Below are 15,941 nucleotides of genomic sequence, written 5' to 3'. Positions count from 1 at the left end.
ATTGTTTTCCTTTATGACTTCTGTCAGTTTTTTAATCACGGCAATTTTAAATTCTCTTTCTGGAAGGCTCAGAAGTTCTTCCAAGTTACTGTCGTTGCAATCTGGGGGCTGGTTTTCTTTTTTGTGGTGTGCTTTTTCTCTGGAGAGTTGCTAGTTTGCGTGTGGTTCTTCTCCTCCCTACTGTCTGTTTTCTAATTTGCCGTATGCGTTGGGACACTGTGTTGTTGGGACTGGCCAGCATCTTGGGTGGGCTTCTCTGCTCCCCTCTGGTTCCTCCAGGAGTCATCTGTCAGTTTCAAGCTGTCTTTATTGGAGAAAGGTCCCTGTCCTTAAATGCCGATGTGGGGACACACTCCCCTGTGCGCCTGGTCTGCCCCAGCGGTGGGTTCCTGTTCCCCCTCTGGGCTTGGACTGCAGGCCAGAGGGGGTCTGGCGTGGGCGAACTTCCCCTGCTCACCTCTGGCTCCTGAGGAAGCCTTGTGCAGGTAGTCTTTACTGAAGAAATGTCCCTGTTCTAAAATGGTGATGTGGGACACACTCCCTGCACGTCCAGTCTCAGGCACACTCTTCTGCGCGCCTGGTCTGCCCCGGCTGTGGGTGCTCGCTCTCCCTGTGGGCTCAGACTACTTGTTCGGAAGGGGCCCGGTGTGGGCTAACTCCCCAGCTGGCCACTAGCTCCTTCAGGAGCCTGTGCTGGCTTCAAGTCGCTAGGTGGCGCCAGAGATCTCTCCTAGAGCCCTTGGGGAGCTGATTTTCCACCCCGTGGGACAGGGAGCAGAGCGGGGATGGTAGGGTACACCTCAACGGCTTTGGGGTGCTGTGTCTGCCTTGTGCCCCACCGTCGTGGGGAACCCACGCCCCTAATTTCGTGCCCCGGGTCTCAGTTCCAAAGCCCTCAGGTCCAGGACGCGGGCTGTAGCCCAGTTCAGTGGCGCGGGAATGGCGCCTTTTGCACCGCTCCCGTGCCTGGACGCCTGGTTCCTGCTCACTCAGGGAGGGACCTTCACCTCAGTGAGGACCTCCGTGCGTCTCCCCGCAAGCCTAGGTCGCAGGCGCGGGGACCTGGGCCGCTGCGATCCCGGTCCGCGTTGAAAACTATTTTTTACCAAAAACAATAGTTTTTAAAATGTTCTAACAGGCTCTTACCTTTTCTAAGTTACAACACGAATAAATCTTTTGCTCCTTCATTGAAAGTACTACTCGGATAGTATTTGTGGAAAAAGTAAAGGAGCAGCAAAGGGACATCTCAGTTAGTCTTACTTCTCCATTATCTTTTATACTCTGTCTAGAAGACGAATTCAAAAGAGTTGAATAGGATGGGATTGGACAGGCCAAAGAAATAGGGGTAGGAGTCTGTCTGGTCTCCAGAGCCTTCTTTGCCTGCCTCACACAAAAGCAGACAGATATTCTCTGTGTTATGTTAAAAATGAAACTCAAATCACAAAGTCATTAGCTCACTGGTTATCAATATGTGGCCCCTGGACCAGCAATATCACCATCATCTGGAAACCTGGAAATACAGATTTGTGGACCTTATACCAGTCCTACTGAATCACAAACTCTGATGGTGTGGCTAGTCTATTCTCCAGGTTATTCTATTGTACTTAAGGTTTGGGAAACTGCATCAGAGTTTAGGTGTCTAAGTAAATATATTCCTGTTTTTTACTGTTGAAAGAGCACCATGAGCCTGATGACCAGTTGGTAGGAGACCAGGGGTAGGAAAGAACTTTAATTTTCACATGAGAATGGACTGATTCATGAAAGAAAGGGTTATATATTCATAAACTAGGGGGAAAAGAATTGATCAGTAGTTTTACTATCGCATGTTGAAATGTCTGATATGGTGCTATAAACCTAAGTTTTATTTTTCTAGAAAAAACAAACATGTTCTCTTTATGCAGAAAAGTGTCTTACTTCCATTATCATAAAGCTTACATCATGTGCTAAGTCAGGCAGCATGATGCTTTCAGATGTCTATCCAATTCACTTTTCCCAACCAATATCCTGTAACATTTGTCTTTCAGTGTAGTAAATGGAGTTAGTGTCAACTCTATTCTAGGTCCTCATTGCTATTTGCAGAGTGCATGAATGGGTGGCATGAGTAGTATGATAGCATGTGAAAATAAGGAGGATGAAGGATGTGTGTGTCCATCTGATGACTCAAGGAAGAGGTGACCTGTCCTCTTTTCTCATCTCCCAAGCAGTGTAACAAGCATGCCACATAGGAACAAAGTTTAAAAAAGATATTGGCATTGAAACACTAATAGGAATTGTATTAATTTAAATGATATGACAATTTTTTTATTAAACATTAAAAGTCTAAGTTTTCAGTAATCCTTCCATTCTGCTTTACAAAGGAAATAAAGCGTCCTACTCACAGTTTCAGGATTCTCTGCTGATCTGAATCATTCTTGAAAATAACCTGACCAGCTAGACCTTCATACTTGTCCTTATATTTACCCACAAACAAAACTGGAGTTTCTTAGGACTGGGCGAAGCTCGTCCCTGGAATCTAAGCAGTCTCTCCAGACCATCGACATACCTAGGCAGACCTAGAATAAATTTGACTCTGGAATTTGAGTTGTTGGAGCAAACTACCATTTCTTTTGCTCATTTCCACTTGATGTCACATTTCCATAATTCGCAGTGGAACCCGGGAAGCCATTTACTAGGGTGGCTCTGACAGTTTTTTCCCAGCAGAATTCTACCATCTTTGGGGAAGATGCAAATTCCAATATAAAATTGAGGCTGAGAGCAATGTATTTTTCTTTGTCTCTTTATGTAGCGTCAAGAACTAGAATCAGAAAACAAAAAACTGAAAAATGAGCTAAATGAGTTACGCAAATCCCTTAGTGAGAAAAGTGCCCCAGAGGTGACTGCTCCCGGTGCACCAGCCTACCGTGTCCTCATGGAGCAGCTCACCTCTGTGAGTGAGGAGCTTGATGTCCGCAAGGAAGAAGTCCTCATCCTCAGGTCTCAGCTGGTGAGCCAGAAAGAAGCCATTCAACCCAAGGTAAGCACACAGTGGCTAATGCAAATATTTGGTGGCTGCCTTCTAATTCCTCCCAGTCTTTCCTTTCAATTTATAATGAAGCAAATCTTTTTAGTCTAATTGAAACTATTATTTCTTTTAAAATCAGTATCTTTTAAAATCTCATGTTGTTTAAAACCAGATAATTACAAATGACATTCCGAATTATCTTCAGTTTCATCTCTCGTTCATGAGCCAAAGGAATTTTAAAGTTAATCTTGTTTGTAGTAATCTGGCCACACAAATTTTGGCCAAAAATAAAATTCTAAAAAAAATTATGTATGTATAAGGATAGATGTTTACTAAACTTGTGGTGATTATCTCCCAGGATGTGCAAATATCGAGTCATCATGATGTACACCAAAACTAATATGTTACCTGTTAGTTATACCTCAATAAAAAAGTTAAGAAATAAAAAATATTTCATTAAATATAAAAATCCATGAATATTTTTGTAATAAGGAAGCATTAAATATGACTTTTAAAGTGTATGTTGGAAGTAACCTGTTTAACTGGAGACACATGAAAAGATTAGGAATGAGGTCAGTGGGTAGAAGTCACATGGAAATGATTTCTGTTCTCTCTAGGGGGTTCTGTCTATGGGTGGGTATGGAGGGGGAGCTAAGAGAGACTGAGTTTAGTGACCCAGCAGAAAGGATCGTGCTGGAGATATAGAGGACCCTTTGAAGTTCTTCCCAGTCCTCAGGTAATTTAAGACCCAGTGCTGCCAAGTGCTGGTAAGAAATGGACCTTTTTGTCATTTGTCGTCATATAAAAATGATCTGAGTTATCATCTTAAAATGTGTTCTTTATCTGTGCCCATGTTCATGCAGCAAAGTGTCATCAAGCAATTGAGGCAATACAGTATTCCAATTGTATGACATGCCATATAAAAATTAGTTTTGATATCTAATTCATTGGATGTCTGCATTATCTGAGGGTACTTCTACAGATTTTTTTTTTTTTTTTTGCATATGGCTATGATATTAAGCCTGACACCTATGTTTGGATTTGATAAAGACAACTCATACCTGGGAGCAACTCTGATCCAGGAAATACCAAATTCTGAAAGTGCAATCTCTGACAGAAAATAATCTTAGTGAAGAAATCTCAGCAACAAGTAGAGTTATATAAAGAAATGTGCTTTCAATATTAAAATGAACCATAAACCCCATAACTTTGAATTAAGGAGCATTCCAGAAGGGGACTCTCTCTCCCTGCTCACTATATATGTCCCAGTTTCTAAACTGAGTTTAATTCCCATAGTTGGACCTTGAAAGACAAGGCCCCCTCTGCATGCTAACTGGAGCAGAGTCTAAAGTCAAGATTCCTTTCTCAGCTTCCCATGTGACAAAATGATATTCTCACAAGAAACTTCAGTGAAAGTTAAAGGATAGGAAAAGAAAAATGAACCAAGAGGCATAAAAACAATCCAGCTGAAAGACTCATATGTCAGCTGCCCTCCAGTCCCTAGTGGGCTCGCCCAAACCAAGGTCCCTTCTCTCCAAGCTCCCAGCTGACACATGGCAGCAGCAACTCATCTGCTCCAAGGAAAAATGCCTGTGGCACAGCTTGAGACCTTTCAGTACACCAGTGCTGTTTGCCCTACTCAGCTTTTAGTCAGAAGCACATCATTTCACAACTGCCTTGCCAGACTGTGGCATCCAGTAAGCAAGGTGCTGATCTAGCCCCCAGGCCTAGTTTATCAGCTCCATCTCAACAAGTACTCTGGGGGGGCTTCCCTTGGTCAATGACCTTCTATCAGGGTGTAGATAAGACCTAGGATAAGAATTTTACATTATCAGAAGCTTCATCTGTCCAATACTTATATACTTTACAGTTAGAAAAATCAAAGCAACTCAAAAAGAATTCCAATCAGTTGTGTCTGAGAATTGAGTTGCCATCACATAAATATATTAATGTCTACCTCGCATCAGTTCTGTGAATATTAATTTGCTTACAGAGTTAATTTTATGAGAAACAATTCATGGTTGTTTTTGCAGTTAGCTTTTATCTATTCTGATGGGGACTCATGATGGAATGTATGGAACTAAGGGTTTATTGTTTTCTTCATTTGTTTTTTGTGCTTGCTGGCTTGTGATTTTCAGGATGACAAGGTAATTATAAAAATTTTAGTAAATCTATTTAATCCTAATTTTAGTTTATAAGTACCCCCCAATATATGTAATCGATGCTTTCTACCCACCAAGACTGTCTTGATATTTACAAATTTTATATTTGACACCTTCTTATTGGGAAAGTCGGTGGGAACATAGTGGATGTAGTAGGCTCAATCTGGATCACAGAGAGGTCTGCAGGACTAATTCATAGTCAGCTCTGTGACTGTATGTAGGGGAAGGGAAGCCCTAAATTTGGAATACACTCAAAACATTCATTTCTACCTGCAGGAGTTTGGTGAGGAGGCACTAGATAAAAAGCACCCCCGTTCGGGAAGGGTGGGATTTCCCTACCTGTTGCAACCCTTTCAGACCTTCTGGTCACCAGCTTGAGGGAAATAAACTCTGAGCATTGATTAGGTCATGCTTAAGACTGGTGTTCCAAGTCTAATCCCATCCCCCAGGCCTAAAGGTAAGCCTAATGAGGGAAGGACAACAGTTAATTTACTGAAGGTTCAAAACCAGATCATGTGAGCCTTCAGATAACATAGAATACATGTAGCATTATTTAAAATGGAAACTGGATCTTTGAATCATATTGCTTAATACTTAAAAATCTAAGTATGGCCCTTTTTTGAACAGAAAGATGTTTCTATCTTTTAGGGAAAGGTAATTTTTTTATAAAATGTGTACCTAAATTTTTATGAAACATAACTAAAGAATTGCTTTATGTGGTGATTATGGGAAAGATCCTTAATACTCAGTAAAGTGTATTAAGCTCTTGTTAATAGCATTTTTTCAAACTACATTTGTTTTTTCCTAAGGACATGTTTATAAACCCACAAAAGTCCAGCATTAAGAAAAAAGTAGGATTTTTAAAGGATGTTTCTGAGAAACACTGAAATTTAAAAGCAAGTATTTGTAGGCTTCCAGTTGACATTATAGTTATCATAGAGCTGGTCCCTAAGATCATAGTATTTTCTTTTTAAAGGTTTATTTTATTTATGCATACAAGAGCCGGGGTGTAGGCCAGAATTTGAAGTGTGTTCTATTAACTCTACTTCATTGTAAGATCTGGCTTTAAAGCAAACATTGACTAAAGGATTTGTCTATTTAGACAAATAGAATTGGCCCACTGGTTCTTATTATCTGTTCTTGCCCTGGTGATACAGAGAGTAGCTAAGTGGAAGCAAAGTTTTGAAATTACATTGGTTGTCAGTCAGATTAGACAAAAAAAAAAGAAAGAAAAAGAAAAATGGAAGTAAACATGTTGGCAGAAAAGTCCTTTCTATACAAAATCATTAGTAATTCTGACCTGCCAGATGTTTATTTCAAAAGCTTCTATACCATGCTGTGCTGTAACAGGAAGAAAGACTTGAATAACAGCAGATGGTAGATATTTACAAGGAGCTAAATCCTTCCCATTTACATGTACATATATATAAAGATGTGAGAAAAAAATTTAATTTTGCTGAGGCATATGATCTGAACAACACCTTTTTTTGTACCAAGTTTTTATTGGAAAAATGAGCTTTATCTCAAACTTTGTGTTTTCTTGGGGCATTTGTTTCTTTATTACTGGTTAGAAAGTAGTAGAAAGAATAGCGTTCTATTAAATAGGTACTTGATGTTCTTGCCTGGTTACTGTTTAATGCTATATAGACTATTATTACTTTGTATATTAAAAAGTATACATTTCACATAATGAACACATATGTGTAAACACACATAGCCTCTCAGTGATTTTATTTACAGTGGAGAGGCATCTAGCATCTCACCCCTTTTGTAGCAGAGCATTTGCAAGAGAGGGAATGAAGGTGCCTTTTTCTCAACTACTGTGTGCCGCTCTCCTCTGTAGTTAGCATGGGGCTGGATCTCACACTCTGCTGGACAGAGGTTTAGTAGAGGAAAGAAATTCTGGAGGAAAGTAATATTTTGTATGTGGTCCAAAGCTTTTCAGTTGAATATTACTGTCATTTCTTCCTTCAGAATACAATGACAGATTCCATAATACTTCTGGAAGATGTACAAAAAATGAAAGATAAAGGTGAAATAGCACAAGCATATATTGGCTTGAAAGAAACAAACAGGTAAGTTGATTTTTGTAAAATTAATTTTGGTTAAATCATATTTATATTTAGCCTTTAAGTCAACTTCTTATACAGTAAGTCAAAATGTTTACACATTACTTTATTAAACATCAACTGATCTTCAAAGGAAATTCAAGATTCCTAACATAGTCCTAGTTAAAGTCTCATTTATAAGATAAAGTAGCAATATTGATGAGACATGTCAGGGGACATCCAGGGACTATTTTTCTATATATTTAGGGTCTTAGCCTTGAGAGGTTTCTTTGAGAAGAAAATTTGTTGCTTGCTGTTGGACTATCTATCTTGAGTTGTCACATTTGTTATTCAGGATGATTATCTGTGAAGGTTCATAGGGGTAACTGCAACTTTCATAATTGAAACTTAGTGTGAAGAGAAGTGATGAGGTATCTGGAGTTCACATCAGCGTTGGCCATATAATTCTAAAAATGATTTCTAGGATAGAGCCCTGATATTTGAGCCAAATCACTTTCACATTTCCTAAAGTGTTCTGAGAAAAATCTAACTCTGATATTAACCCATTTACCCTAAACATGAATGAAGTTGCAGATGGCACTCAGTCACTTCAACTTTAGGGCCTTCAGCGGGCTGACTGAAAGAACAGGATTAGCAGTCACTAAGTGACTAAAATTTCATTAAAGCTTCCCCGGTAGCCAAGATTATCACAGATAGAAGGCTCATATTTGGAATCACTACAACCTTCTTACCACCCCACTTCCCAACAGTGCCTTAGTTGGGAAGTTATTGAACTCTGAACTTAAAAAACTGCATACCAAAAGGACATGGCCAGTGATGATCACAGAGAAAGAAAATTCTGGAGATAATATGCAGTCTTGGTCTTCTGATGCACAGTATCAGCATTGTTATACAGAAATATTTCACAAACTAAAGAATATTGCTATGCAGATTGTAAGGTACTCGTCTACTTTTGTGACAGTGGTGGGAATGATTATAAAAGCATTTGGCTAACCTTAAATTTTAACTTATGAATGTAACTCGTGAGCTTATCTTTTTTTTTAAAAAATTCATTTATTTATACATATAAGAACTGGGGTGTAGGCCAGAAGTGCGGGGGGTGAGAGGATTCACCAGAGACAGAGTGGGAAACAGAACAGGCAGACTGATTGAAATACACTGCTGAAGGGAGCAGCGGGTGAGACAGGAGAGGTCTGCTGCGCCATGTTGGTAGCTCCCTAGTGGGCTGGAGATCGAACTCGTACTACAGAGGCTATGGATAGCTTCACAGTGCTGTGCTTAACCCCTTGTGCCACCAGGGAGGCCCATGAGCTTATCTTCTAAGAATATGTTAGTATAGAAAGAGCAGTGTTACACTGTTCATCTATCCACTTACCAAATACGTATTTCGTGCCTACATAATGCCAGGCCCTGGGATATAAGAGTAAGCAAGGTCAGTGCCGCCTTACTCTCAAAATTTATAAGCTGTTGAGGAGACAGCCAATAGGATTGGAACTTTACTCCAGTGACAGTGGAAGCTGTTGAAAGGTTTTCAGTAGGTAGGAGAATGACATGATGAGATTTGAGTTTTAGGAGACTAGCCCTGGCTGTTATGTTAGAGAATAGATTGTAGTAGAACAAAGTTGAAGGCTGAAAGAGGTCATTACCATTATCCAGTGACTGATTTTGGTGACCTGGACTTAATTGATGGCTGTTGAGGTTAAGAAAAATGGGACACTTTGAAAAATACATAAGAAGATGGCATCAGTAAACCTTATACTTTATTGGGTAAGTGGATGAGGGATAGGGAATCATGAAAGGTAAATTCTAGTTGTCTGAGTGGATGCTATATGGTGATGCCATTTCATGGTCATCAGTCTGGGATTTAGGGAAGTGCAGGGTGGAGATAGTAGATTTACAAATACTGAATTTAAGGCTCTAGGAAGACATCCAAGGAGAGAAATCTATTAGGCAGTTGAAAATGTAGGTCTAGTACACAGGATGTGTGGGCTGAGATATAAGATTGAGACCATGCAAACAGTTCAACTCTTGAGGGAGAAATGGTAGATGGAAATAGAAGAGCATGCCATCTCATTTCTTGTATGTGAACAATAAAGTGTGGTAGGAGTAAGAACCTGGACCCTGAAGGCATAAAGCAGCCCTCCACTGCTGCCAGCGGTGCAACCTCCAACAGATGCCTTACTTCCTCTGCAGTAGGGCACATAACATATATTGGTTTACTGATAGAGTTAATAAAATAATACATGCAAAAGGATATGGGACAATGTCTGACACTTAGCAAATATTCAAAAATATTTTTATATCCTAGATAAAAAAACTGTAATCAACTTTGCCATTGGTATTTATGAATTGTATATACATTTACTAAAATGTATCATAATATAAAAGCAGTTTCTCCAGATCTTTAAATTTTTATTCAAAAAATATTTTTAAATATTTATAAATATTAAATATTTTTAAATCATGTCATAAGGACTTTAGACATATTATTTTTGTAAGTTACTCTTTTAAAATTTTTTGAAAGCAATTCTTAACAGGAAATCAGATTTTATTTAGTTAAAACAAATTCCTACCCAGAAGATTTAAAACTTCATTTTGAAATGGATTGTGATGACAATTGCCACATGAAGAAATTAACTGAAGTTTTCATTCTGTATGTAGGTGAACTTTGTGGTTAGTCTCTAAGAAAATATGTGACACATAAAATCACTCTGCTAAATGAATAAAATGTTTAAAACAGGACCTTTTTCTTAACCTTTTCAGTCATTTCTTATTTTGCAGGTAAAGTAGCTTTTGCTCTAATTTCTACCCATTTACATATTAGGTTGCATGTTACCCTTTAAAAAAAATAACCAAAAATAATTATTGTGTTAATGTCTTAAAGTCATCTGTAATTAATAAAAAAATAGTCTTACTGACTTAATAAAATATTGAAATACCATGTGCTGTTCTTGACATCATCATCTCATTACCATCCTGTATCCCTTTGTGTTTTGCATTGTTGTTTCTTTTGCATGGAAGATCATCTGCTATGGATTGCCATGAGTTGAATGAGGATGGAGAGCTGTGGCTGGTTTATGAAGGGTTAAAACAAGCCAACAGGTTATATTTGTCTCCTCACAATGGAATGTTATTAATTTGTTGTTTCTCTTACTAACAGTAGCCTCCTGGCTTTAACTTCTGTATTTCTCGTGCGTGCATTATCTTCCTGGGTAAATTAGTTTTTAGAACATTCAACTAGACACTATCTTAAAACCCTTCTCTGTGGGGGGATGTCATTAAAGCTGAAAGGCATAGACAGTAAATACGAGATGCTTTAGTGACTCATGCTATACCTACCGCTCACTCAGGCGCTAAAACTTGTGAGTATTTCTGTCTGATTTGGAAAAAGAACAAAACCTTTCAACTCGATGTCAAACTACTGTGGGAGAAACTAATGCCTACTGTTTAAATAGTGATTTCTTGTTTGAAATAAGGATCAGTCCTGAGGATGTATGTGCCTGTGGCAATGTGACAACATTTTTATATATTCTTATCATGTTGCCAACAGAATTATTATATAGATGGCTTGGCATTCTAGGTGGTTATTGTGAAATCCAGATTTGTAAAACAGCAAATCAGGAGGGTTTTCTACTTTGCTGCAGTTCAAAATAATTACCCAAACTCAATATGTTAATTATATTTAGGGAACAGCAAACTTGAAACATCACCTTTCTATAGACTCTCCTCTAGTTATATTTATCTTAAAAATCTTATAAAGATGGGCCTCCCCTGGTGGCCCTGTGGTTGAGCGCTGGGTTGTGAGGCTGCCCGCAGCCTCTGCAGCGCCAGTTCGATCCCTGGCCACCGGCGAGGGTCCCACCAAAAAAATAAAAAAATCTTATAAAGATACCATTTTAGTGATTAAAATGTAAAAATACTTAATATGCTTGTTCAAGGGGCTTCGGCTTACTCTACTTTGTTCTCATCATAAACCATTGTTATTTACTTTGTGGTGTTATTGGTTCAAATTCTTTTGAAGTTTTGTAATCACTAAAATATTTTTAGTCTGCTGTTAACAGTTTGCTTACAGTGGCATTTGGCTACCAAGAGGATTAGAACGAAAGCATCTTTCCTTTCTTTACATTAATTCCTAACCACCATAACTTTGTTTTGTGTTTGGAAAAGGGGTGAATGTAGAATTTTGGGTGCATGGTAAGGGGAGGAAGCTGTATCTCTCACTGTATCTCTCACTGGTGTTCTCACTGCCAAAGTCTTCGTCTTACTTACAGGCACAGCTGACTTGTATGTTTGCTCAGAGAAGCAGTAACCAATGTGTTTGTCCTGTTAATATTTATGTTCTAAAACCATGTCTTCTTAGGATTCTGTTACTGATATGGAGGTTTATGAGGAGGGAGAAGATTATAAATGTAAATTATATGTACATAAAATTTCAGAGCTATCGGTCTGGATTTGGGTAACCCTGTATATACTTCAGAGTAGCACTCCAGCCTTTCTGTTCTTCAAAGATAAGAGTAGAAAATAAAAATAGGGCCTTGGTCCCAACCTCTGCCTGAAATAGTTACTATGAAATTCTAAAATGCATTTTTAATTAGATCTGGAGTTTATAATCTTGCCCCTCACTAGTGCAGTTATTTTGAAGCCAGGGTACTGTCTTTGCCAATTTAAATGCTCATTTGTCAAGGCCGTAGGTCAAATGAAAGCTATGTCTTCCATTTATTCTTTTGGCCCTCATTTCCTATGAACTTTTCAAAAGAGCGAAGTGTCTCCTGTTTCTCAGGGCTTTTGAGAACTTTATAGCAGGGCCATAGCCCAGAAAGACAAAAATGAGAGCGTTGGTTTCCTTTTCTGGCCCTTGTTGGAGTTTCTTGACTTGAGTGAAGTCAGGAGCTACACAGATACTACAGAGTAGCCCTGTCTCCGGCCCTTGCAAGTGAGCCTCAAGCCTCGCTCCCACCAGGTGGAGACTTGAGTTTCACCCCCTCCCTGTGACTTCTCCACAGGCTTCTGGAATCCCAGCTGCAGTCGCAGAAGCGAAGCCATGAGAGTGAAGCCGAGGCCCTCCGCGGGGAGATACAGAGCCTGAAGGAGGAGAACAACCGGCAGCAGCAGCTTCTGGCCCAGAACCTGCAGCTGCCCCCTGAGGCGCGCATCGAGGCCAGCCTGCAGCACGAGATCACCCGCCTGACCAACGAGAACCTGGTAGGGACAGGCGCCTGGGTCCTTGCCTGCTGCAGACAGCTCACAGGAGAAGCCCAGTTTTTTATCAAATGCTCTTTTTTCCTGCTGGGAAAATCTCCCTTGCTACCTTCTTATTCTCCAGCTGATAGAATAAGGAAAGTATGACCATGTTGGTCAAGGTGGGAAAGGCTTGTGCACAGGCTGTGTTGCTCACAGAAGGCTCTTGAGCATCTCGTTGCTCCCAGAGCTAACATGAAGGGTCTGGAACAGAATCGCCAACTATGTGCTGGGCCTTGGAAATCTTCCAGCTGTAGATTCTCTGCTGCTCCAGGAGGTTTGCTATGCAGTTGTCATGACAGAGACTGGGAATAAGCCTTGTTTACCACTGGTCCCCAAGCAGCCACCAGGGCTGAGCCAGTCTCCATCCCTAGCAGGCAAGTGGGTTAGCGTTATGGTCAGAGAAGGCAATTGACAGAACCACGCAGGGCCTTTGGTTGACATTGGATGGAGCTCCCACGTCAGGGAGCAGGGGCAACAGGATTGAGGTTTGTACATTTTTTATTCATCTTAACAGAATTTGTACAGTAAATAAGGAGATATTTTCCCCTTCCTACATTCTGAATCCTGGCGCAGAGTACCAAGTTTTTTTCTTTCTTTTACAGAAACTGTTTTTTAAAATATTTTTTCTTAGTCACAAAATAATTTTTATTACATATTCTTTAGTTAACTTTAACAAACATATTTATGTTAAGTCACTGAGAAGTTACAATTCCATATTTTTATATATGTCTGTATTATAGTATCAATCTGGTTTTGAGAAAAGCTATGGTGATTTGTCTTTTTTTTTTTTTTTAATTAAGTGTTTAGTGACCTATAATAAAATTGTTTGGATTTTCTCTGCAGATTTAGCCAACAGAACTGTCCCTCCATGACTTCATTAATGATCATTTACATTAAAAATAGTTTTCTAGCATCATCTTTTATATTAATTAGAAGCAAAACCCAGAGGTATTCTTTTCATAGTCTGTCTGTCCCTTTGAGGACAGCTTTCTGCTTGAGACTCCATTGTAGGATGGGAGAGGGTCCTAAGGGCACTGTTTAGACTCTTTCCAAAGTGACTGAAGTATTGCTAATGGGGGGGGAGGGTGTCTTTTGAATCACAGAATTTTTTTAAATGTCATTTTATTACTCTCAAGTATATCATTGCTTAAATTAAACTAACAATGCATTGATGCCTAAGGATATATAAATGTACTGAATAATATAATAACAACTGACCAGCCTGCAAATTCCATGCTTATAAATGATTATAGTAAAATACAAGGTGAAGCCTGCTTCTCAGTGGCAGATTCCCAAAGTTTCTTAACTAAGTTGATTGAGCATTTCTCTTGTAACCTTGTCTGCAGTATTAATTTTCTCAGCAATTGTTCACAGCTAATTCAAAAATAAATTAAGCCCCCAAATTCTAAGCTTGTAGAGTCTAGTTAGTGGATTGTCTGAATTTTAGGAAAACCTTTTGTAGGTCAGCAGCTGCTGTTGCCATTACACTGACTACCAATTTGGAGAATAGATTCAAGCTTAAGTACAGGGAATGAGGCACCTTTTAAAATATTTATGGTTCCTTGGTCTTAATGTACATTTCCTTTAGAAACACTGGAACAGAATACTAAAGCAGCAGTAGGACTAGGCTTAGAATTCTTGGAAACTCTCCTGCAAAACCTACCCACCTACCTATCCACCAACACACAAAAAAGCTATTTTCTCCCTCCCCAGTTCACATGCTTCACTTGCCCATGCTGCCTCTCAGGGAACGAAGGCACATGGCTTCTCACCAGACTTTCCAGCTCCAAACAAGGGTACCTGCCGGGGACCAGCCTCCAGCAAAATGTCATGTCAGGGGTTCCTGAAAGGATGAGATGGCCTAGGCGACACGTTAAGGGGCTGAGGGGAATGGGACAAGGTAGTGAGAAGACACTTGCACCTCATCCAGTGTCAGTGTCTCCTCACTACCTTGTCCCTTTCCCCTCAGCCCCTTAACGTGTCACCTAGGCTGTCTCATCCTTTCAGGAACCCCTGATCCTTTCAGGAATCCCTGACATGACATTTTGCCGGAGGCTGGTCCCCGGCAGGTACCAGCATTGCCATTATTCTCACTTTCATTTTATGTCTTTCCCACTCTTGCTGCTGCTGCCAGCAGCAAAAAATGTGGTTGTATTGATCTGGGGAGTGAATAAATGGCCTTATCCAAAGAGTCTTACCACTTTTCTGTGACTTGCCAGATGATTGTGTCCCGGCCATAGCCTGTTTGCTCTGAGCATAGTAAAATAGATGTGTGTAAATATGGTTAGAATCATCTGCCCGAGAAAGATGAGAGAGCCAAGACCAGGGATGAAGCAGAGCCTTCTGGGTATATAGTTTCATCACTTGTGTTTTAAAATATTTTAAAATTGATTTGCTGAGGTAGCATTCCCTCAGCCAAAATATCCATTGTGCCTGTTTTTTCAGTATTTTGAGGAATTATATGCAGATGACCCTAAGAAGTATCAATCATACCGGATTTCACTTTACAAACGGATGATTGTATGTACACACAGAGTGCATTTCTGTTATTTCCCTACTCCTTCTAGCTCTCTATTACTGAAAAGAACACTGCTGCTTACCTCTGCCCAGGAAGTCTCTTCAAAAACTTTCACAACAACTGTTTCTTCCCACAGCTGTCTTTTAGCCAGTGTGTGACCTGTGTCAGTGTCCTACGTCCATGTGTCACCTTTGATTGGTTATTAATGCTAGGCTTGCAGTGTGATGGAAGCAAAATGTGTTTCAAAAGATATCCAAGAAACACAACTGAACACTGTGAATGTTAGCAGCCATTCCTTGTATCATTGCTGCAGTATCTAAATCTGCCCAGTCAAAATTGGAGAATGGATGAACATTTATATTTGTAGATGCTTTTCTTTCCAAAATCTGTACAACCATAGATAACACTGATTCATTGCCCTTTTAAGCTCTGAATCTGCTGTTGTCCACTTTTTTCTCTCAAATATTGATCTTTTAACTGTGCCTGGCATTTGAGAGAATTCTTAAACAGAAAAACAGTTATCATAGACTTGTATAATCTCCTCCTCTTGAATGTACTGCTTGTTTTCTTTTCTTTGCATAAAGTATTCAGAATTACCCCTATGCCCCCTATAAGCAAAATTTTACCACCTGTGAGTTTATATTTGGGTTCTGCTTCTTACCATTTGGTCCAAGGTCCTATTCTCTGTGGTTATATTTCAACTTAACGATTTATTCCTTAAAATTCTTAACCTTTCTTAAAGGCCTTATTTCAGCATCTCCAAAGACAACATGTCATAGAGATTGCTCAAACACATAGGTGTCAGCTAAAAACTCCTGCCTATGTTCAGTCATCCTTAAAACTACCCACAAATTTTTGTGAATTCATCAAAATTATTTTGCCTCTTCCCCCTTGGGAAAAAAAAAAACATTCCACTGGAATAGCAGTACATTTTATGAGAATTTAATTGT

At 39.5% G+C, this 15,941-nt stretch overlaps 1 protein-coding gene across 5 annotated transcripts in view; it reads left to right on the top strand.

Annotated features, from left to right (window-relative positions):
- MYO5A (myosin VA) overlaps positions 1-15,941 on the top strand; it is a 168,658-nt gene that overhangs the window by 128,753 nt on the left and 23,964 nt on the right. For 2 of the 5 annotated variants that reach the window (XM_037502502.2, XM_054701579.1), the window contains exons 28-32: positions 2,786-3,013; positions 7,138-7,238; positions 10,254-10,334; positions 12,236-12,434; positions 14,919-14,993. In XM_037502502.2, the coding sequence (XP_037358399.1) occupies positions 2,786-3,013; positions 7,138-7,238; positions 10,254-10,334; positions 12,236-12,434; positions 14,919-14,993 (684 nt within the window). The remainder of the gene's footprint in view (positions 1-2,785; positions 3,014-7,137; positions 7,239-10,253; positions 10,335-12,235; positions 12,435-14,918; positions 14,994-15,941) is intronic. The other 3 variants (XM_054701587.1, XM_054701583.1, XM_054701588.1) reach the window with 3 other exon arrangements.

Source organism: Talpa occidentalis, unplaced genomic scaffold (assembly GCF_014898055.3).
Source record: "Talpa occidentalis isolate TD23 unplaced genomic scaffold, MPIMG_talOcc4v2.1 talOcc4.11, whole genome shotgun sequence".
Taxonomy (NCBI): domain Eukaryota; kingdom Metazoa; phylum Chordata; class Mammalia; order Eulipotyphla; family Talpidae; genus Talpa; species Talpa occidentalis.
Note: the sequence above shows the minus strand (reverse complement) of the source record. Positions and strands in the feature narration are given on the sequence as shown.